This window comes from Porites lutea, chromosome 1, assembly GCF_958299795.1.
Source record: "Porites lutea chromosome 1, jaPorLute2.1, whole genome shotgun sequence".
Classification (NCBI taxonomy): Eukaryota; Metazoa; Cnidaria; class Anthozoa; order Scleractinia; family Poritidae; genus Porites; species Porites lutea.
The window spans coordinates 43,166,039-43,188,018 of NC_133201.1; the positions used below are offsets into that span (position 1 = coordinate 43,166,039).

Genomic DNA, 21,980 nt, shown 5'->3' on the forward strand with positions numbered 1-21,980 from the left:
CTTTAATTGTTTTCTGGCCGTGTGGAGTCACATGACAACATTTGCATAATTGAAAAACACCAAATTGACAGAAACCGCACATGTATGTATCTGGCAAAGTCTCATCTTTCTAGTGCTTTTAAAGTGCTCAGGGATAGACCACTCTCTATCACTTTTTGACTGAATCATCGGGGGCCCATGCCTTAATTTACCTGAGCGGCGAGAAGCGAGAAGAGACGGCTATATTTGTAGGCTAATACTCTTATAATAAGACTGTTATTTGTGTTCCAGATCAGAACTAAAGTTCAGTTTTTTTAACTAAATGCTTTGCATTTTGTTTCTGGTAAGCCTCCCTGGAATTCACATTTGGAAATGGCTGCTCGGGCTGTGAAACATCTAAAAACTTACATAGAGGATCCCAACCCTCTTTAACGTTGAAAACTAACAAATTTTCCTCCTTGACATTCCTTTTCACTTCTTCATTCCAATCTAAATAAAACTTCCGTAAATCAGTTTCTGGTTCTTCTGGGTCAACACCATGAACTTTCGTCACACAAGCGTTAAAGGAATGGGAAAATTCTTGCTGTGCTGAATTGGAATCAGATTCTTTAGTAGATTTGACGGGGAAAATTGTCGCTCGAACAGATTCAACCCACTTCTCAGGATTATCTCGCACAGTAAGAATCACTTTAGCATCAGGATTCCACTGAAGGAACTCTTTATAAAATAAACAGCCAGGGTAATCCGTAGTAGCCACATAACCCCTGAAGGCTTCTTTCAGTTTTTCACTCTTCTCCTCACTGCCGCTGAATATCTCTTTCCACATTAGGAAATGCTCTTGATTATCTGGGACTATTTCTGTCATATGATGGCAAGGTCCAAATCCTAAGAGAACAAGCGCTTGCTGCAGGGATTTAGTTCCAGTACGACCCAGTCCAGCGCCAATAACTTTCAGATCTGTCATGATCTAAATAGAAGGTAAAGGTAAAGAGGTCTTTATTTTAAGTCCTGGTAGTTTAAAATAAGCATCTTGATGTTTCAACTAATAAAGTTGAGGACAATGGTGCGCTCTTTTTAACTAATCCATTATTGCTTTGTTTTAAAAGTAATTCACAGCAAAGCTACTTAGGCTATGTATGTCCATACTAATGCGTTTTTAAAACTGAGCGTTTTCGTTGTCATCGTAAAGGCGTCGCTCTATTCGTGTCCACACTACCGTTTTGCTGCAGATTCGACTGTCCACACTCAAACGTTCAACAAAGGATGAAGTTGGACTTTATGACATAAGTTGAACTCTATGCACTTGCTACAAACTCACGTGCCTGCGATATTTTCGTTCATCGTTTTACTTTTTTGCTTTCATGCGACTGTTCCTTCACATCCATACCCCTCCTCGATGCCAACATCTCACTTCACAATGGCAAAATCGTCACTGACCTTTACACCAAACCTACAGACAAACATCAATACTTACTACATTCGTCAGTTATGTTATCCCATGCACACCAAACGTGCTATTCCTTTCAGTCTAGCTCCTAGACTCCGCCGCATTTGTTCAACCAATGAGATCTTCACACTACGCACCAATGGACTTATTGACTATCTTTACAAACTTGGCTATAACCGCTATTTCCTTCAACGGAAATACAGCGAGTTAACAACATCACACGGGCAGAAGCACTCGCGCCCCATGACACTTCAATACTGAACAAACCAGAACGTGTTCCCTTTTGTTACCACCTACAACCCAGCCCTTCGTTCCATCTCATCCATTATTCGCAAACAGTTTCACATCCTTATTTCATTCCCCCGTTGCTATAACGTCTTTAAAGCTGAACCCATTATAACTTATAGACGTAGTAGTAACCTCAGTGATTTTCTAGTTAGGGCCAACTTCGCAATCTCACACAACTCAACCAGCCCCAGGGATCATACCCATGCGGAAAAAACTGCTTCACTTGTAAATACACATCTGACGGGCAAACATCATACATATTCCACGCTACAGGCGAAACCACACCTATCACTAATCACATTGACTGTAACTCTAAAATCGTCATTTTCATGATACAATGCAACCACTGCTCTAAACAATACATAGATAGGTGAAACCAAACGACGACTCAAAGACCGTTTCAACCAGGTGAAAACCCATCTAATATGTCCAAACTCATCACAGTCTCAGAACACTTTCTTACTAATGATCACTCTGCTAACGACATCACACTTAAATAAATGAATAATAAATAAATAATGATTTAGAGGTAGCACATCCACAAAGTCAGTTCTTCGTCTAACTTATTCCTGGTCGAACTGGAATTTGGAAATGTTGGTTTTTGGGGAGAGGGGAAAACCGGAGTACCCGGAGAAAACCTCTCGGAGCAAAGGAGAGAACCAACAACAAAATCAACCCACATATGGCGTCGACGCCGGGATTTAAACCCGGGCCACATTGGTGGGAGGCGAGCGCTCTCACCACTGCGCCATCCCTTGCTTCCCAAGAGAGCTCCCACTAGATCTCATTAAATCTACTGAAGGGAGACAGTGTACGAAAAGCAAGAGAAGCATACCTCATCGAGAGAGGTAAAACTCTTGAACGATTAGGTATGAATAAGAAAGATGAAATGTAATACCGTCTTTATTTCTTCTACTTGTCATTTATTTATACTATTTTTACTTTTCAAATTTCTTTCCAATCACTGCTTCAAGACCTTCAACGGTTTTTGCTTTCAACGTTCACTTTTTCCTCATTTAAAGTTTCACGTGTTATAATTATAGTACCATATTGCATGCTACTCTCTATTTCAGCTTAACCTCTTCATTATATGTACGACCCTGAATAAGGGAGGCTGTGCCTTCCGAAATATTGGCAATATATATATATTCCCTACTGTAAAATAAACCTTGCTTCTTTTGTCTCAATAACTATGCAACGTACAAGTAAATGGCAAACACATTTACTTCATTTACATCTAGAAACTTTTAAGAATCATAATTCATTCTCTGAAAACTAAAAACCCAAACAAAAAAACAGCACACAGACGCTATATCTTGGGTAACCGCCTTAGTCAGGTTTGCGCATCCGTCGAGTCCTGTGGGAAAAGTCTTGTTGGACCCACGGGTCCCATGAATGTGACAATGAGCAGGCAAAAAATTGTTATTACTAATTCAGTTTTAATTACGTTACTTAAATTTGCCCTTAACACTTATCCTGGGCTAAAAATGATTGGTTGCATGATCAAAAAAGGACAATTTCCGTGCTAAAAAACTAGCCAAAAGTGCAAATTATTCTAGAAATGGGTTTTTCACGAAATACATGAAAATCATGCTTCTAAATCGCAATGAAGACGGGAATTATGCCAAAAATTATGCTAGCACAATGCATTAAAGCTTATTCACACTCTATGCGCTTTCGTTTGGCCCAGTTTCGAGAGCGTTTTCAAATCGACGCGATTTCGATGAAAACGCTTAACGCATTTGCGTGGACAGAAAGCCTAAACGCCTCGAAATGTATCCATATTTCTGAAATCGTGGTGACAGGCTAACTCCCAAGAGGCGCTCTTAGCCAAAAAAATTTAGACTGCTTGCAGTCCGCCTATCGTCTTAAAATCCGTCTAGTTCTTATCTCAGCTAGCCTGATTGCAAACCACGACGTTATGTTACAATAACGGATTGGGACGAGACGCCCTCTTTTAATCGCGGCTCCTGAACCCGGCTTCGCCGCTCACGTGCGTGGACTTTCCCTGCAGTAACTTTGCAAAGAAAAATAAGAGACTGCTTGCAGTCCAAAAGAATTCTACGCATCGTCAGAGAACGTTGAAAACGGAAAACTAGAGCTTTCAAAGCCGGCACCTGCTTTCCCCTTCGTGTGTTTGCCTTGCGCGCTCTATAAGTACTGACCAAAAAACTGACCGGCGCTGCCACGTACACAAGGAACGGTTGGCTGTGAAGCAGACTAGGGGCTCCTGGTCACTGGTATTAATATTATGCTGGAGGAAATGCTAGGTCGTTGAAATCGTTTCAAAACTTATCTCATATCATTTATTAGAGACTTTATTAGAGACAGCGCAAAAGGAGTCAAAACAGGAATACGACCTTGAAAACTTTATCTACACCAGGAGCATGCACGAAATGAATGCAGATTCATTGAGAGCAGATTATGACTAACGCTTATAATTAAGCTAATGCAAAGACCACTGAAGTGTAGCAGAGGACTTGTAAGCTACTCGTTTGTAACTTCCGTGGAGTTCATTGAACTTTAAGCCGACACTCAGAGCACAAAAAAAAAAAAGATCAAAGATAACAACAAAAGTACAAAAATAGAAGAATTGAATGGGTGGGCGGGACACAGCTTAAATTACGATGACAAGGAGAGGAATACTGCACTATTTATCTATTTACACCGTTTGTATAAGTACCCAGGTTATAAAACCAAGAGACATTGAAAGTCGAAAGGTAAGAAAGTATTATTTTCAAATTAACTCACCACGTTCCAGCGTCTATGACTCTTGCCTCTCCGATCCAAACGACGTCGAGAACCGGACGTGCGTAACTCGACCACACGTACCTAAACTGACAAGAGATCTGGGTACGAGATTACCGGTCGAACAACGGGGCAGTCTCCGGCTGGTGTCCCGCTGTTCACTCCAGAAGGGACACAGACAGGCCGGTCCCTTTTGAGTGACAGCTGGACATAATTATGCAATCTTACCTCATTAGCATCTCTAATCAAGCTCAAAATATGTCATACCCGAGTAATTTTAGTGCAGTCATTAGCACTATTATCTAGTGACATTTTGAGTGCTATGTACTAAAAATATAATTTTTACGTAATGAACGTTCTGAACATTTCATACAGGTCCATAATCCATGATAGGCCCATAAGCGCTTATGCCATCCTCGCTGATCCTCGGCAAACTCCCACAACCACCACCTTGACTATTAAATGCACGCAAAGAGCTGAACTTTCTACGTTTTAAGTTTATTATGGCTCTTCAGAAGGCCCCCTTTTTTATTTTATAACGCGATGCTTTCTCCCAACTCTTGAGAGGGGATTCATGAGCGGCCTTGAACTTCTTTACTAAGTTCTCTGCCAATGTAGCCTGCAAGAGCTCTCAGAGTTTTTTTAAAATGAGGAAGAGAAGCGACGACCGGAAATACGTCTGTGGTTCGCAAGCTAATGCCAATGTAGCCAAATAATTTATGCGGTGACGCAGTAAGGATGTGTTAATTTAGCATATTAAATGATCAAATCTTTTTTCTTGATAATTTTAAACTTGCAAAGGCACGAATGTAGCGAAAGTTATAACAGGTGTCGGTGTTAATCAGAAAAAATTTCCCCGTAAAGACAAATTAAAAAGAAAAATCTTTTTTAATGAGCATGTAAAATTTATTTTGCTATAGTCAAAAAGCATTTTCGTAGAAGACATTTCGATCTCGTCCCCGGTCATCTTAACATCATCGGGAAACTTCGCCCATGAAGCTACTAGCTATAGAAAAAGTAGGGCATGTTTTTCAAAAGCCTTTGAAAACCTTATGATTTGTGCGATTTTCTCGTAGCTATTTTGGGTTACCTACTACCTCAATTAAATTTGTACTTTTAAGTTGAAACGAGAGCCACAAACTTTTTATTATTAGCATAGCATTCGGTTCCTGCGTACGTGCGATTTATTTAAAGAATCTTGAGATCCATTTTACTTTTCTGCGCCGTTAAATATATAAGCCGGGAACGTATCTAGTCACGTAGCAAACAACACAAACTAAGTTTAAGCGACTTATTTCGGCAGTCGTATAAGCGTATTTCTTATGGAAAAAATTGTGTTGATGGTCTTATTTTATAAATGCAGTCGATTCTTTTGTTCCCAAGGGAAAACTGGCGAAATGGTCTCCGTTTTCCTCCCGATTTTTCGAATTGGAGTTCACCATTTTAAACCAAAGACTCCCAGATTTGGTTCCAGAATAATTATACTCTTAAAATTGCCCCGTAGCCGAATATTGACTGACTACTATTTCTGACTTAGCAATGTTATTTTTGAACTGATGTGAAGATTATTTAAATATGATTGCCCAAATTCTGTTGTGGATTACAAAAGTCATTATGTCACTTCACGCCAAGTCGCTTTAAAACTGACTCACGTTTGCATAAACTTTTACGTCTGCAACATTACAGCTCCTTAGTGCTCTTTCAATAAAGTAAAAACACTTACAGGTTCCTTAACCGCCCACGTCATTATTTATAGCACACCCATTCGTTCTGGTGCTGCAAACACAGCGGGCTCTGAAAATAGTATTCCAGCGGAAAAGCCAACAACAGAAAAATAGAATTTCCGGCCTTTTTTGTCCTGTATTTCTGTGGCACGAAAGTAGTGACGACTCGGGCGGTTTCAGTTTAAGCGACGCATAGGTAGAGTAACCCTGTTACTCGGGCCGGCCACGTTAAATTTCTCGGGCCGAGATAACGGCAAGCGGGTCAGCCCGCCTTTCCTTTTTCACCTTTTTATCTTGTTCCAGGTTCTCAGATAGTGGGAAGACGCGAAAGTGAAAGGTACGCGATTCGTGCTTTCTCAATCCCAGGGGACCCGACTATCTCGGAGCCTGGAACCGGGCTATCTCTTATAAACACAGAAAAAATTTGGGAAACTATATCCTGGATGGGCATGAGCCGAGCAGGCCCTATAAAGCGGGCCAACGCGACTGTCAGAGCTGGCTAACTTCTGCTAACTTCATATAAAACAGCCAGTTGCCAGGCCCTAGGTGTCCGAGATGCCCAGCTTGTAACCACACTTCAAGTGTTAATTTATTTATCATTTTTTTTGTATTCATGTTGTTATTATTACTTTGGTAATTCTCGTTCACAACTACCTAGCTAGCTATCCTTAGGAGATGAGGGGCGCTTTCCATTCAACAGAACTGTGTGTTCTCCTCTACCAAGAAACGCAACTTCATCCCAAGGGATGATTCTCGCTGTTGCTGTCACTTTTTCTGGCGATTACACTGTATTATTTAGGTCATTTTCTGGATCTCACAAACTTCTTCCAAATTTGGTCAATGCCAGCTGGTTATGAAGAATTAGCCGTAGGATTTGAGCCTGTCAGAAGCGGAGAAATGTTTTAAGTGTATGATAATCAAAGTAGTGAAAGATTAACGGGGCCTGGGCTCGGTTGCATAAAACCTGCACTTAACAACAACAACAACATAAGCTTTATTTGCATGACTATAATTATGTAGTTACAGTATTGCAAAAGCTTTAACATAAAACAAACAAACAAACAAACAAACAAATCATAACAATGATAATGTAATGCAATGATTACTATAGTCAATCAAGTATCATCAGCATGATTTGATAACAAATTATTACGTAAATCATTACATAATGAGACAAATTTCAACAAATGTGAATTTACGGAAAAATTCCGTGAATTCATCAATTTAATTATTAATTCTGTGTAATATAGCTGATTAAAGTTAAGTGCTCACTGGGTACGCTTACAGTTGTTGCATGGAACACACTCAGCACTCTCGTAAGTTTCAGTTTTACGTGTTACCGGTAACTAACGGGCTCACTTAAGGGCACATGAATACTTAAGAGTGGCTTTCCGTAAATATCGACCCACGGTCGGCACAAGTTGAAAATTTGATTTCGCTCATATTTGGCTCATCGATAACCCTTAATGAGTAATGAAACATGCCGTAGTTAGTTTTCCCAAATAACGTGTTCTTTTGTTAAAATTCGAGAAAACGCATTTTGCCAGTTCAGAGCTCAAAATCCACTTGCGGTACAGCGAAATTTTACGCAAATTCCATTGACTCGTACGTCAAACCCCAACGATTTGGCAGCCTTTGAAGAACACGAATAGTTTTTATGACCCTTTCTTTATTACAAGGCGATAAATGTGTGAAAGCTGTAATAATTTTGTGGCCAAAAAGGTATTGTTAAAAATAGGCCCTATTGATAATTTCTGCCGTTCAAAATTATAGGGATAAAATAAAGCAAATTTTTACAATGCGCTGTAACTTAAAATTTCGCAAATTGACTTTCTACTGCTTAACTAGGCCCCAGTCTATCAGAAAATCGAAACAAATCTCTGGGCAAACGATTTTAAGTAGCCCGCAAAACGTTGAGTTCAACCCTAATTTTGCAAAAAAAAACGCGACATTGCCGTGGTTAAAAATAGCGTTACACGGCCCGTCACGCCAGTGTTACCGATAGATATGCTTTAAACAATTTACTTAAAGGCAGATTAAAAGCCGGTTCGAAATTAAATCTTTCAGTAAACCTATTATTCTCATTGATTGCAGCATTTTCTTCAGATACAACATTTAGGGTCCCTGGGATAGCGTCACATACTTTCATGTTCAGTATCAGACTGGCGATTTCCCTCAAAAAATGGTATATAAACAGAACAAAATCTAAAAACTAAAACTGATTACTGAATGAATTTTTGCATTGAGAGATATTTGCGAATTAAATCATCGCCAATCAATGTCATTTGGTTTATAAAAACTAATTTCCTTGAAGCAATTTTAAAGAATAAAAATATTTTAGACTAAGTATTGGTGCAATAGTTCTTTTCGAAGTTTTTACCCTTGCGGGCTTTCAAAACTGAAAAAAAGCTACGTGGATGGCCCAAGAGGAGCATATACTTGTATGACGACGTGTGTGAATCATGAGGCTACTGCTTGACTATAGCTCATACCTATGACCCATTAAAAAAACTAAGAGGACTCTTTGGTGCTTTGCCAGGCTTACCATAAACTCAGTTTCGGATTGCTTTCGACGTTTCAGTGGAAAATTCCTGAAACAAACGAACGTCTGAAAAAGGAATCGCCTTTTTTCCTGGTTGGAAACTTCCAGTCTGAAGTTCGGATTTCATGTCTTCAAACCTTTTTTGAATATTAGTTTCAGGCTTTCGCGGCCGTTTTTCATTAAACGAAACTGACTTAGGAAAATGGTAAACGCGATCACCGAACGGAATCAAAATTAATCAGTCCTGAATTCTCCTCACCATTTGCCCAAACCGTGAAGCGACCGGTTTACCAATGTAAATAGTAGAAAAGCCTTGATGCCAAGAGCCTGCGATAAAGCTTCCTCTCATCGCTATCTGCCGCAAGGGACGTTTCGTCAAAGAGCAGTGAGAGGCGGGTATATCGCAGACTATGCATCATATATCTTAAGTACTTTGAGGGGCCTTGTTAAGTGCATAATAGATCGTAGCAATGGCAGATCGTTGCAATATCTCTAATTACTTATTAAGAGACACCAACAGAAAACTCGCTATTCCTCTACCCCAGACAAATGTTAAGAAAAATAGTTTTTTGGAGCAGTTCTTTGGAATAGCCTTCCTATATGTTGACCAGCAGCAGGCGAAGTCTCTTGGGGTTTTGAGGGCCGGCTGCAACAATTCTTCTGGAGATCTACACGGTACTTAGGTAAAACGGACTAAGGCTTTCAGTCTTCTAGTATTCGGTTTGTGACAAAGACAAAGGTAAGGTTTTGGAGGCCTGCTTGGGCGTCTAAGTTTCATGGACTAAGGTTACGGAGGATGAGGAAAGTCCTCAAGTCTGTCTTTCCTTTTTAGGTGTTCCCATTCGTTCGTTACAAGGTTCTTCTTAGGTTTAGTATTATACTCTATTTTGTTTCCCTATTGTTTTTGTTTTGTTTTTGTTTTTTTTGCGGAAAAGACGATGTTCTCTTTCCAAACGCTGTTGAAAGGAACTTTCAGTCTTTTTTAACCTGTCATCTGCTGTTCAGTAATACAGCTAGAGTTTCCATGACACTAAAACGTCAATCAGTGCAAAGTCTTTCAGGCCACAAAGCAGCCCGTACTTTTTGCGTAAGCCAAGAAGGCGGAATAGTCGAGGTAATGGTCTGGAGCAAAACAAAATGGTCGTTCCCTCTTGTCTGGAGCAGAGGGGGCACGGCGGGGGAGGGGAGAGGTGAGTGAGACTGGGAAGAGAATCGAAAAATAAGTCTAAAAAATACAATAGAAAATGACATAGAAAAAATAAAAGAAAAAAAACAAGAAAGGAAAAAAAGGTTCGCAGTCTAAAAGCAGTTGAAAAGTTAGTAATACCAAGTCCGTTCCCGCTGATCAATAACAAAGCGCCAAAAGTGCTCGACGCTCAAGTTGAATACCGTATTTATTCGAATAAGCGCCCAACCTCGAATTGGCGCCCACCTCGAATAAGCGCCCATCCTAAAGGCAGCAAAGTTAATGTCCACTGTCCACTGTCCACTGTCCACTACGCCCGGAATAGGGTAGTTCATAGTGGGCCAGAGAGTTTTTTTCCAATGGCGATGCAAGGGATCTATAGATGTCCATTTAGGAGCATTTGCCATTTTTAAAAGCTCATGATCACGCTTCAACTATTCCTGCTTTAGAATTAGTAAAACGACACTTTTTTTCTATTTTCCGTTTTGCTGTAGAGGAAAGTTTCTGGTGATTTGTTTTTGATGATGGTGTTTCATCGTCGATCGAAACGAGTTAAAATGTTTTCTGAAACGTTCGTTACAATGTAACTTTATAAGCGTGATAGTAATACATCGAAACGTACATTTATACTTATACATAATTAAGAGAAAACTCGCAAGAAAAAAAAAGAGTTCTAATTAGTTAATATTGGTTATCCCCGTCTTAAATTTAACGTATTTATGCCTTTTGACGCATGCTTAAATTAATAAAACACACGACTGTACTTGTTTAAAGTTTGTTTTCTTTGGCTCCGGTCGTCGACTCTTGCCGGCGTCGCTCAAAAAAGCCGACTTTTGGGCAGTTCTACACTATATATTGTATCCAAACAAAATGACTCTTCTAAATAAGATAAGTGTACTGAAAGATGTAATATGGATTGTATGCTGGAATTTGGCATGTGATCAGCGTTGAATAGAATGTTGAAAGAACACCGCTGGCGTGACGGGCCGTGTCACGTTATTTTTAACCACTGGGATGTCGCGATTTTTCCGCAAAATTAGGGTTGAACACGGCGTCTTGCGGGCTAGTTAAAATCGTTTGCCCAGAGATTTGTTTCGATTTTCTGATATATTGGGGCCTAGTTAAGCAGTAGAAAGTCAATTTGCGAAATTCTAAGTTATAGCGCATTGTAAAAATTTACATTATTTTAACCCTATAATTTTGAACGGTAGAAATTGTCAATAGGGCCTATTTTTAACAATACCTTTTTGGCCACAAACTTATTACAGCTTTCATAAATTTATCGTCTTATAAGAAAGAAAGGGTCATAAAAACTATTCGTGTTCTACAAAGGCTGCCAAATCGTTGTGGTTCGACGTACAAGTCAATGGAATTTGTGTAAAATTTCGCTTTACCGGAAGTGGATTTTGAGCTCCGAACGGGCAAAATGAGTTTTCTCGAATTTTAACAAAAGAATACGTTACTTGGGAAAACTAACTACAGCATGTTTCATTACTCATTAAGGGTTATCGATGAGCCAAAAATGAGGGAAATTCGAATTTGGAACTTGTGCCACAAAAAGTCGATTTTGGTCGATATTTACAGACAGTCGCTCTTAAAAGCCTCTCATTGAAATTAAGTTTGCATGCAATCGTTATTTTACTTCAATATCCACTGGAAATGTTTGTTGTTGTTCTTTTTTCTTACCGACGGCTTTATAAAGTGTACATCATAGGTTTACAAAGCGCATTAGATCGGAAGTACGTAAAGAAAAACCTCTTTTTTCACTTCTCAGTGAAGGATCTCATTACCTTTGTTAAAAACAGTAAGGATACGGGAGCTACACAGGTCTCGTAAATCTACGTGCTATTTTTCCCGGAAAAAAAGTTTTATGCAACACCCGCGACTTCTTTTGCATAAACGACACTTAGGTGAACACTTAAGCAAATCGTAAGTGCAGTCACTTAACTGAAATCCCTAAGTGGACCACTTAAGTAATTTAATGCAACTCACTTAAGTTACGAGTGCACATACGTACACGTGTAATTCTTACTGGCGTTTTATGCAACTGGGGTCCTGGGCCCGGTTGCATAAAACCTACACTTAATAAAGTGCCCACTTAAGTAGGTCACTTACGAATTCGTTATGGGTACAATTACGGGTGTTGCATGAAACGCACTTGACACTCTCCTAAGTTACTGCTTTACGTGGTAACTTACGGGCTCACTTAAAGGCAAACGTAACTTTGATATAGTACTTTATTAATGACTCACTATTTTTTGTTTTTAAGCTAACCATCGGTGAGTGTAAATAAAGTTTTAAGTCCTTTCGAACACTTTTAAGCCACTCAAAAAATTGAAATTTGCATGCAATCGGTTATTTTTCTTCAATGTCTACTGAAAATGATAATTCTTCTTCTTTTTTCACAACGTCGGCTTTAAAGTGTACATCAGAGTTTAACAAAGCGCATTAGAACGAATTACGTGAAGAAAAATTACTTTTTTTCACTTCTCAGTAAAAGATCTAGTTAACTTTAGTAAAAACAGTAACAATACGGGACCTACATAGGTCCCGTAAATTTACGTGCTATTTTTCCCGTAAAAATAGTTTTATGCAACACCCGCAATTTCTGTTGCATAAACGACACTTAAGTGAACACTTACGAAAATCGTAAGTGCAACTACTTAAGTGAATTCCCTAAGTGGACCACTTAAGTGATTTAATGCAACTCACTTACGTTACGAGTGCACGTACGTATACCCGTAGTTGTTACGGGCGTTTTAAAAAATTCAAAAAAGGCCAAGCACAGTTTTTTAGATGCTTGCATTACACATAGTCCTAAACTAGTCCGGTTTAATAACTCACATTCAAAAGTGTTGCCATTTTTGTTTAAAGATTTTTAATTGTTTTCTGGCTGTGTGGAGTCACATGACAACATTTGCATGATTGAAAAACACCAAATTGACAGAAACCACACATGTATGTATCTGGCAAAGTCTCATCTTTCTAGTGTTTTTAAAGTGCTCAGAGATCGACCACCCTCCATTACTTTTCGACTGAATCATTGGTGGCCCATGCCTTAATTTACCTGAGCGGCGAGAAGCGAGGAAAGACGGCTATATTCGCAGGCTAATTCTCTTATAATAAGACTGTTATTTGAGTTCCAGATCAGAACTAAAGTTCAGGTTTTTTTAACCTAATGCTTTGCATTTTGGTTTTGGTAAGCCTCCCTGGAATTCACATTTGGAAATGGTTGCTGGGGCTCTGGAACATCTAAAAACTTACATAGAGGATCCCAACCCTCTTTAACATTAAAAATTAACAAATTTTCTTCCTTGACATTCCTTTTCACTTCTTCATTCCAATCTAAATAAAACTTCCGTAAATCAGTTTCTGGTTTTCCTGGGTCAACACCATGAACTTTTGTCACACAAGCGTTAAAGGAATGGTAAAATTCTTGTCGTGCTGAATTGGAATCAGATTCTTTAGTAGATTTGACACGGAAAATTGTCGCTCGAACAGATTCAACCCACTTCTCAGGATTATCACGCACAGTAAGAATCACTTTAGCATCAGGATTCCACTGAAGGAACTCTCTATAAAATAAACAGCCAGGGTAATCTGTAGTAGCCACATAACCCTTGAAGGCTTCTTTCAGTTTTTCACTCTTGTCCTCACTGCTGTTGAATATCTCTTTCCACATTAGGAAATGCTCTTGATTATCTGGGACTATTTCTGTCATATGATGGCAGGGTCCAAATCCTAAGAGAACAAGCGCTTGCTGCAGGGATTTAGTTCCAGTACGACCCAGTCCAGCGCCAATAACTTTCAAATCTGTCATGATCTAAATAGAAAGTAAAGGTAAAGAGTTTTTATTTTAAGTCATTGTAGTTTAAAATAAGCATCTTGATCTTTCAACTAATAAACTTGAGGACAATGGTGCGCTCTTTTTAGCTAATTCATTATTGCTTTGTTTTAAAAGTAATTTACAGCAAAGCTACTTAGGCTATGTATGTCCGTACTAATGCGTTTTTAAAAGTGTGCGTTTTCGTTGTCATCGTAAAGGCATCACTCTATTCGCGTCCACACTACCGTTTTGCTGCAGATTCGACTGTCCACACTAAAACGATCAAAAAAACGATGAAATTGGACTTTATGACGTAAGTTGAACTCTATGCACTTGCTACAAACTCACATGCCTGCGATATTTTCGATCATCGTTTCGCTTTTTTTTAAACTTGCGCGATAAGAAGGGATGAGGGGCATTCTCGACCCCAGTGCTTACGGGTTTGGGAATGAGCCCGTAAATACAGGACCTTAACACATTCACTTCCTTTCTCAATGACATTCACCCCACCATAAAATTCACATGCGCTATTCCTTCACCTTTCTCGATGCCAACGTCTCACTTCACAATGGCAAAATCGTCACTGACCTTTACACCAAACCTACAGACAAACATCAATACTTACTACATTCGTCAGTCATGTCATCCCATTCACACCAAACGTGTTATTCCTTTCGGTCTAGCTCCTAGACTCCGCCGCATTTGTTCAACCAATGAGATCTTCACACTACGCATTAATAGACTTATTGACTATCTTTACAAACTTGGCTATAACCGCTATTTCCTTCAACGGAAATACAGCTAGTTAACAACATCACACAGGCAGAAGCACTTACGCCCCATGACACTTCAATACTGGACAAACCAGAACGTGTTCCCTTTTGTTACCTCCTACAACCCAGCCCTTCGTTCCACCTCATCCATTAGTCGCAAACAGTTTCACATCCTTATTTCATTCCCCCGTTGCTACAACGTCTTTAAAGCTGCACCCATTGTAGCTTATAGACGTAGTAGTAACCTCAGTGATTTTCTAGTTAGGGCCAAACTCCGCAATCTCACACAACACAACCAGCCCCAGGGATCATACCCATGCGGAAAAAAACTGTCTCACTTGTAAATACACATCTGACGGGCAAACATCATACACATTCCACGCAACAGGCGAAACCTCAACTATCACTAATGACATTGACTGTAACTCCAAAATCGTCATTTTCATGATACAATGCAACCACTGCTCTAAACAATACATAGGTGAAACCAAACGACGACTCAAAGACCGTTTCAACCAGTTAACCAGTTGACAACCCATCTAATATCTCCAAACCACAGTCTCAGAACACTTTCTTATTAATGATCACTCTGTTAACGACATCACAATTAAATAAATGAATAATAGATAAATAATGATTTAGAGGTAGCACATCCACAAAGTCAGTTCTTCGTCTAACTTATTCCTGGTCGAACTGGAATGTGGAAATGTTTGTTTTTGGGGAGAGTGGAAAACCGGAGTACACGGAGAAAACCTCTCGGGTACCAACAACAAAATCAACCCACATATGGCGTCGACGCTGGGATTTGAACCCGGGCCACATTGGTGGGAGGCGAGCGCTCTCACCACTGTGCCATCCCGTGCTCCTCAAGAGAGCTCCCACTAGAGCTCATTAAATCTACTGAAGGGAGACAGTGTAGGAAAAGCTAGAGAAGCATACCTCATCGAGAGAGGTAAAACTCTTAAACCATTAGGTATGAATAAGAAAGATGAAATGTAATACAGTCTTTCAGTTATTTCTCCTACTTGTTATCATTTATTTATACTATTTTTACTTTTCAAATTTCTTTCCAATCACTACTTCAACGGTTTTTGCTTTCAACGTTCACGTTTTTCTCATTTAAAGTTTCATGTGTTAAAATTATAGTACCATATTGCACGCTATTCTTTATTTCAGCTTAACCTCTTCATTATATGTACGACCCGAAGAAGGAAGGCCGTGCCTTCCGAAAAATTGGTAAAAAAATATATATATATATTCCCTACTGTAAAATCAACCTTGCTTCTTTTGTCTCAATAACTATGCAAGTACGTAGAAGTGAATGGCAAACACATTTACTTCATTTACATCTAGAGACTTTTAAGAGTCATAATTAGCTATAATTCATTCTCTGAAAACTGTAAAAACCCAAACAAAAAAACAGCACACAGACGCTATATCTTGGGTAACCGCCATAGTCAGGTTTGCGCATCCGTCGAGTCCTGTGGGAAAAGTCTTGTTGGACCCACGGGTCCCATGAATGTGACAATAAGCAGGCAAAACATTGTTATTACTAATTCAGTTTTAATTACGTTACTTAAATTTGCCCTTAACACTTATCCTGGGCTAAAAATGATTGGTTGCATGATCAAAAAGGACAATTTCCGTGCTGAAAAACTAGCCAAAAGTGCAAATTATGCTAGAAGTGCGTTTTTCAGGAAATACATGAAAATTATGCTTCTAAATCGTAATGAAGACGGGAATTATGCCAAAAATTATGCTAGCACAATCCATCAAAGCTTATTCACACTCTATGCGCTTTCGTTTGGTCCACTTTCGAGAGCGTTTTCAAATCGACGCGTTTTCGATGAAAACGCTTAACGCATTTGAGTGGACAGAAAGCCTAAACGCCTCGAAATGTATCCATATTTCTGAAATCGTGGTGACAGGCTAACTCCCAAGAGGCACTCTTAGCCAAAAGAATTTAGACTGCTTGCAGTCCGCCTATCGTCTTAAAATCCGTCTAGTTCTTATCTCAGCTAGCCCGATTGCAAACCACGACGTTATGTTACAATAACGGATTGGGACGAGACGCCCTCTTTTTATCGTGGCTCCTGGCCCCGGCTTCGCCGCTCACGTGCGTGGACTTTGCGTGCAGTAACTTTGCAAAGAAAAATAAGAGACTGCTTGCAGTCTAAAAGAATTCTACGCATCGTCAGAGAACGTTGAAAACGGAAAACTAGAGCTTTCAAAGCCGGCACCTGCTTTCCCCTTCGTGTGTTTGCCTTGCGCGCTCTATAAGTACTGACCAAAAAACTGACCGGCGCTGCCACGTACACAAGGAACGGTTAGCTGTGAAGCAGACTAGGGGCTCCTGGTCACTGGTATTAATATTATGCTGGAGAAAGTGCTAGGTCGTTCAAATCGTTTCAAAACTAATCTCTTATCATTTATTAGAGACTTTATTAAAGACAGCGCAAGAGCAGTCAAAACAGGAATGCGACCTTGAAAACTTTATCTACACCAGGAGCATGCACGAAATGAATGCAGATTCATTGAGAGCAGATTATGACTAACGCTTATAATTTAGCTAATGCAAGGACCACTGGAGTGTGGCAGAGGACTTTTAAGCTACTCGTTTGTAACTTCCGTGGAGTTCATTGAACTTTAAGCCGACACTCAGGGCACAAAAAAAAAAGATCAAAGATAACAACAAAAGTACAAAAAGAGAAGAATTGAATGGGTGGGCGGTACACAGCTTAAATTACGATGACAAGGAGAGGAATACTGCACTATTTACCTATTTACACCGTTTGTATAAGTACCCAGGTTATAAAACCAAGAGACATTGAAAGTCGAAAAGTAACAAACTATTATTTTCAAAATAACTCACCACTTTCCAGCGTCTATGACTCTTGCCTCTCCGATCCACACGACGTCGAGAACCGGACGTACGTAACTCGACCACACGTACTGCTAAACTGCAAGATATCTGGGTACGAGATTACAGGTCGAACAGAGGGGCAGTCTCCGGCTGGTGTCCCGCTGTTCACTCCAGAAGGGACACAGACAGGCCGGTCCCTTTTGAGTGACAGCTGTACATAATTATGCAATCTCAGTTACCTCATTAGCATCTCTAATCAAGCACAAAATATGTCGTGCCCGAGTAATTTTATTGCAGTCATTAGCACTATTACCTAGTTTCATTTTGAGTGCGATATACTAAAAATAATTTTTACGTAATTAATGTTGTGAACATTTCATACAGGTCCATAATCCATGATAGGCTCATAAGCGCTTATGCCATCCTCGCTGATCGTAGGCTAACTCTCACAACCACTACCTTGACTATTAAATGCACGCAAAGAACTGAACTTTCTACGTTTTAAGTTTATTCTGGCTCTCCAGAAGGCCCCCTTTTTTATTTTATAACGCGATGCTTTCTCCCAACTCTTGAGGGGGGATGAGCGGCCTTGAACTTCTTTACTAAGTTCTCTGCCAATGTAGCCTGCAAGAGCATCCGGTTTTTTCGGCTCTAGTTTTTTTAAAACGAAGGAGAGAAGCTACGAGCGGAAATACGTCTGTGGTTCGCAAGCTAATGCCAATGTAGCCAAATAATTTATGCGGTGACGCAGTAAGGATGTGTTAATTTAGCATATTAGCAATTAGTAATTTAGCATTCTTTTTTCTTGATAATTTTAAACTTGCAAAGGCACGAATGTAGCGAAAGTTATAACAGGTGTCGGTGTTAATCAGAAAAAATTTCCCCGTAAAGACAAATTAAAAAGAAAAATCTTTTTTAATGAGCATGTAAAATTTATTTTGCTATAGTCAAAAAGCATTTTCGTAGAAGACATTTCGATCTCGTCCCCGGTCATCTTAACATCATCGGGAAACTTCGCCCATGAAGCTACTAGCTATAGAAAAAATAGGGCATGTTTTTCTAAAGCCTTTGAAAACCTTATGATTTGTGCGATTTTCTCGTAGCTATTTTGGGTTACCTACTACCTCAATTAAATTTGTATTTTTAAGTTGAAACGAGAGCCACAAACTTTTATGAATTAGAATAGTATTCGGTTCCTGCGTACGTGCGATTTATTTAAAGAATCTTGAGATCCATTTTACTTTTCTGCGCCGTTAAATATATAAGCCGGGGACGTATCTAGTCACGTAGCGTACAACACAAACTCACAAACTAAGTTTAAGCGATTTATTTCGACAGTCGTATAAGCGTATTTCTTATGGACAAAATTGTGTTGATGGTCTTATTTTGTAAATTCAGTCGATTCTTTTGTTCGCAAGGGAAAACTGGCGAATTTGTCTCCGTTTTCCCCCCCGATTTTTCGATTTGGAGTACACCATTTTAAACCAAAGACTCCCAAATTTGGTTTCAGAATAATTATACTCTTAAAATTTGCCCCGTAGCCGAATATTGACTGACTACTATTTCTGACTTAGCAATGTTATTTTTGAACTGATGTGACGATTATTTAAATATGATTGCCCAAATTCTGTTGTGGATTACAAAAGTCATTATGTCACTTCACGCCAAGTCGCTTTAAAACTGACTCACGTTTGCGTAAACTTTTACGTCTGCAACATTACAGCTCCTTAGTGCTCTTTCAATAAAGTAAAAACACTTACAGGTTCCTTAACCGCCCACGTCATTATTTATAGCACACCCATTCGTTCTGGTGCTGCAAACACAGCGAGCTCTGAAAATAGTATTCCAGCGGAAAAGCCAACAACAGAAAAATAGAATTTCCGGCCTTTTTTGTCCTGTATTTCTGTGGCACGAAAGTAGTGACGACTCGGGCGGTTTCAGTTTAAGCGACGCATAGGTAGAGTAACCCTGTTACTCAGGCCGGCCACGTTAAATCTCTCGGGCCGAGATAACGGCAAGCGGGTCAGCCCGCCTTTCCTTTTTCACCTTTTTATCTTGTTCCAGGTTCTCAGATAGTGGGAAAACACGAAAGTGAAAGGTACGCGATTCGTGCTTTCTCAATCCCAGGGGACCCGACTATCTCGGAGCCTGGAACCGGGCTATCTCTTATAAACACAGAAAAAATTTGGGAAACTATATCCTGGATAGGCATGAGCCAAGCAGGCCCGATAAAGCGGACCAGCACGACTATCAGGGCTGGCTAACTTCATATAAAACAGCCAGTTGCAAGGCCCTAAGTGTCCGAGATGCCCAGCTTGTAACCACACTTCAAGCGTTAATTTATTTATCTTTTTGCATTCAAGTTGTCATTATTACTTTGGTAATTCTCGTTCACAACTGCCTAGCTAGCTATCCTTATGAGATGAGGGGCGCTTTCCATTCAACAGAACTGTGTGTTCTCCTCTACCAAAAAACGCAACTTCATCCCAAGGGATGATTCTCGCGGTTGCTGTCACTTTTTCTGGCGATTACACTGTATTATTTAGGTCATTTTCTGGATCCCACAAACTTCTTCCAAATTTGGTCAATGCCAGCTGGTTATGAAGAATTAGCCGTAGGATTTGAGCCTGTCAGAAGCGGAGAAATGTTTTAAGTGTATGATAATCAAAGTAGTGAAAGATTAACGGGGCCTGGGCCCGGTTGCATAAAACCTGCACTTAACAACAACAACAACATAAGCTTTATTTGCATGACTATAATTATGTAGTTACAGTATTGCAAAAGCTTTAACATAAAACAAACAAACAAACAAACAAACAAATCATAACAATGATAATGTAATGCAATGATTACTATAGTCAATCAAGTATCATCAGCATGATTTGATAACAAATTATTACGTAAATCATTACATAATGAGACAAATTTCAACAAATGTGAATTTACGGAAAAATTCTGTGAATTCATCAATTTAATTATTAATTCTGTGTAATATAGCTGATTAAAGTTAAGTGCTCACTTAAGTAGGTCACCAACGAATCTGTTATGGGTACGCTTACAGTTGTTGCATGGAACACACTCAGCACTCTCGTAAGTTTCTGTTTTACGTGTTACCGGTAACTAACGGGCTCACTTAAGGGCACATGAATACTTAAAAGCCTCTCATTGAAATTAAGTTTGCATGCAATCGTTATTTTACTTCAATATCCACTGGAAATGTTTGTTGTTGTTCTTTTTTCTTACCGACGACTTTATAAAGTCTACATCATAGGTTTACAAAGCGCATTAGATCGGAATTACGTAAAGAAAAACCTCTTTTTTCACTTCTCAGTGAAGGATCTCATTACCTTTGTTAAAAACAGTAAGGATACGGGAGCTACACAGGTCTCGTAAATCTACGTGCTATTTTCCCGGAAAAAAGTTTTATGCAACACCCGCGATTTCTTTTGCATAAACGACACTTAGGTGAACACTTAAGCAAATCGTAAGTGCAGTCACTTAACTGAAATCCCTAAGTGGACCACTTAAGTAATTTAATGCAAGTCACTTAAGTTACGAGTGCACATACGTACACGTGTAATTCTTACTGGCGTTTTATGCAACTGGGGTCCTGGGCCCGGTTGCATAAAACCTACACTTAATAAAGTGCCCACTTAAGTATGTCACTTACGAATTCGTTATGGGTACAATTACGGGTGTTGCATGAAACGCACTTGACACTCTCCTAAGTTACTGCTTTACGTGGTAACTTACGGGCTCACTTAAAGGCAAACGTAACTTTGATATAGTACTTTATTAATGACTCACTATTTTTTGTTTTTAAGCTAACCATCGGTGAGTGTAAATAAAGTTTTAAGTCCTTTCGAACACTTTTAAGCCACTCAAAAAATTGAAATTTGCATGCAATCGGTTATTTTTCTTCAATGTCTACTGAAAATGATAATTCTTCTTCTTTTTTCACAACGTCGGCTTTAAAGTGTACATCAGAGTTTAACAAAGCGCATTAGAACGAATTACGTGAAGAAAAATTACTTTTTTTCACTTCTCAGTAAAAGATCTAGTTAACTTTAGTAAAAACAGTAGCAATACGGGACCTACATAGGTCCCGTAAATTAACGTGCTATTTTTCCCGTAAAAATAGTTTTATGCAACACCCGCAATTTCTGTTGCATAAACGACACTTAAGTGAACACTTACGAAAATCGTAAGTGCAACTACTTAAGTGAATTCCCTAAGTGGACCGCCTAATGGATTTAATGCAATTCACTTAAGTTAAGAGTGTTGTTACGGGCGTTTTATGCAACCGGGCCCAGCTGGACCGCAATCCAGATAACCACCTTATCAAATAAAATGATAATGACAATGACGATTCCCAAGCTTAAAACTCATTCATGCTCTTATAGCCTGCGAATACTGTTGTCTCTCCTCTCTCCTCGCCGTGACGAAATCGTCCCTGCCCTGTACCCAGATGTCTCGCTTTCGATGAAAATTGGCGCGCAAAAGAAGGCGGGAAGGGCACAACGGTCTAAACCTTCCGTCTGTACCCTTCCCATGGTCCCTTGTGGTTCATCATCAATCACTCGCGTTTCGTGCTTGCCTCTATG

The 21,980-nt window shown here is 39.5% G+C and overlaps 2 protein-coding genes across 2 annotated transcripts; both read right to left on the minus strand.

The window, feature by feature from the left end:
• Positions 1-277: 277 nt before the first annotated feature.
• LOC140930088 (uncharacterized) lies at positions 278-943 on the minus strand. The gene has a single exon (XM_073379750.1). The coding sequence runs from the start codon at positions 941-943 to the stop codon at positions 278-280; it is 666 nt and encodes a 221-aa protein (XP_073235851.1).
• Positions 944-13,089: 12,146 nt separating this feature from the next.
• LOC140930096 (uncharacterized) lies at positions 13,090-14,953 on the minus strand. Its single transcript, XM_073379762.1, has 2 exons — positions 14,852-14,953; positions 13,090-13,737 (listed from the first exon to the last, which is right to left on the minus strand). The coding sequence occupies exons 1-2, from the start codon at positions 14,951-14,953 to the stop codon at positions 13,090-13,092; spliced, it is 750 nt and encodes a 249-aa protein (XP_073235863.1).
• Between the last annotated feature and the right edge of the window lie 7,027 nt (positions 14,954-21,980).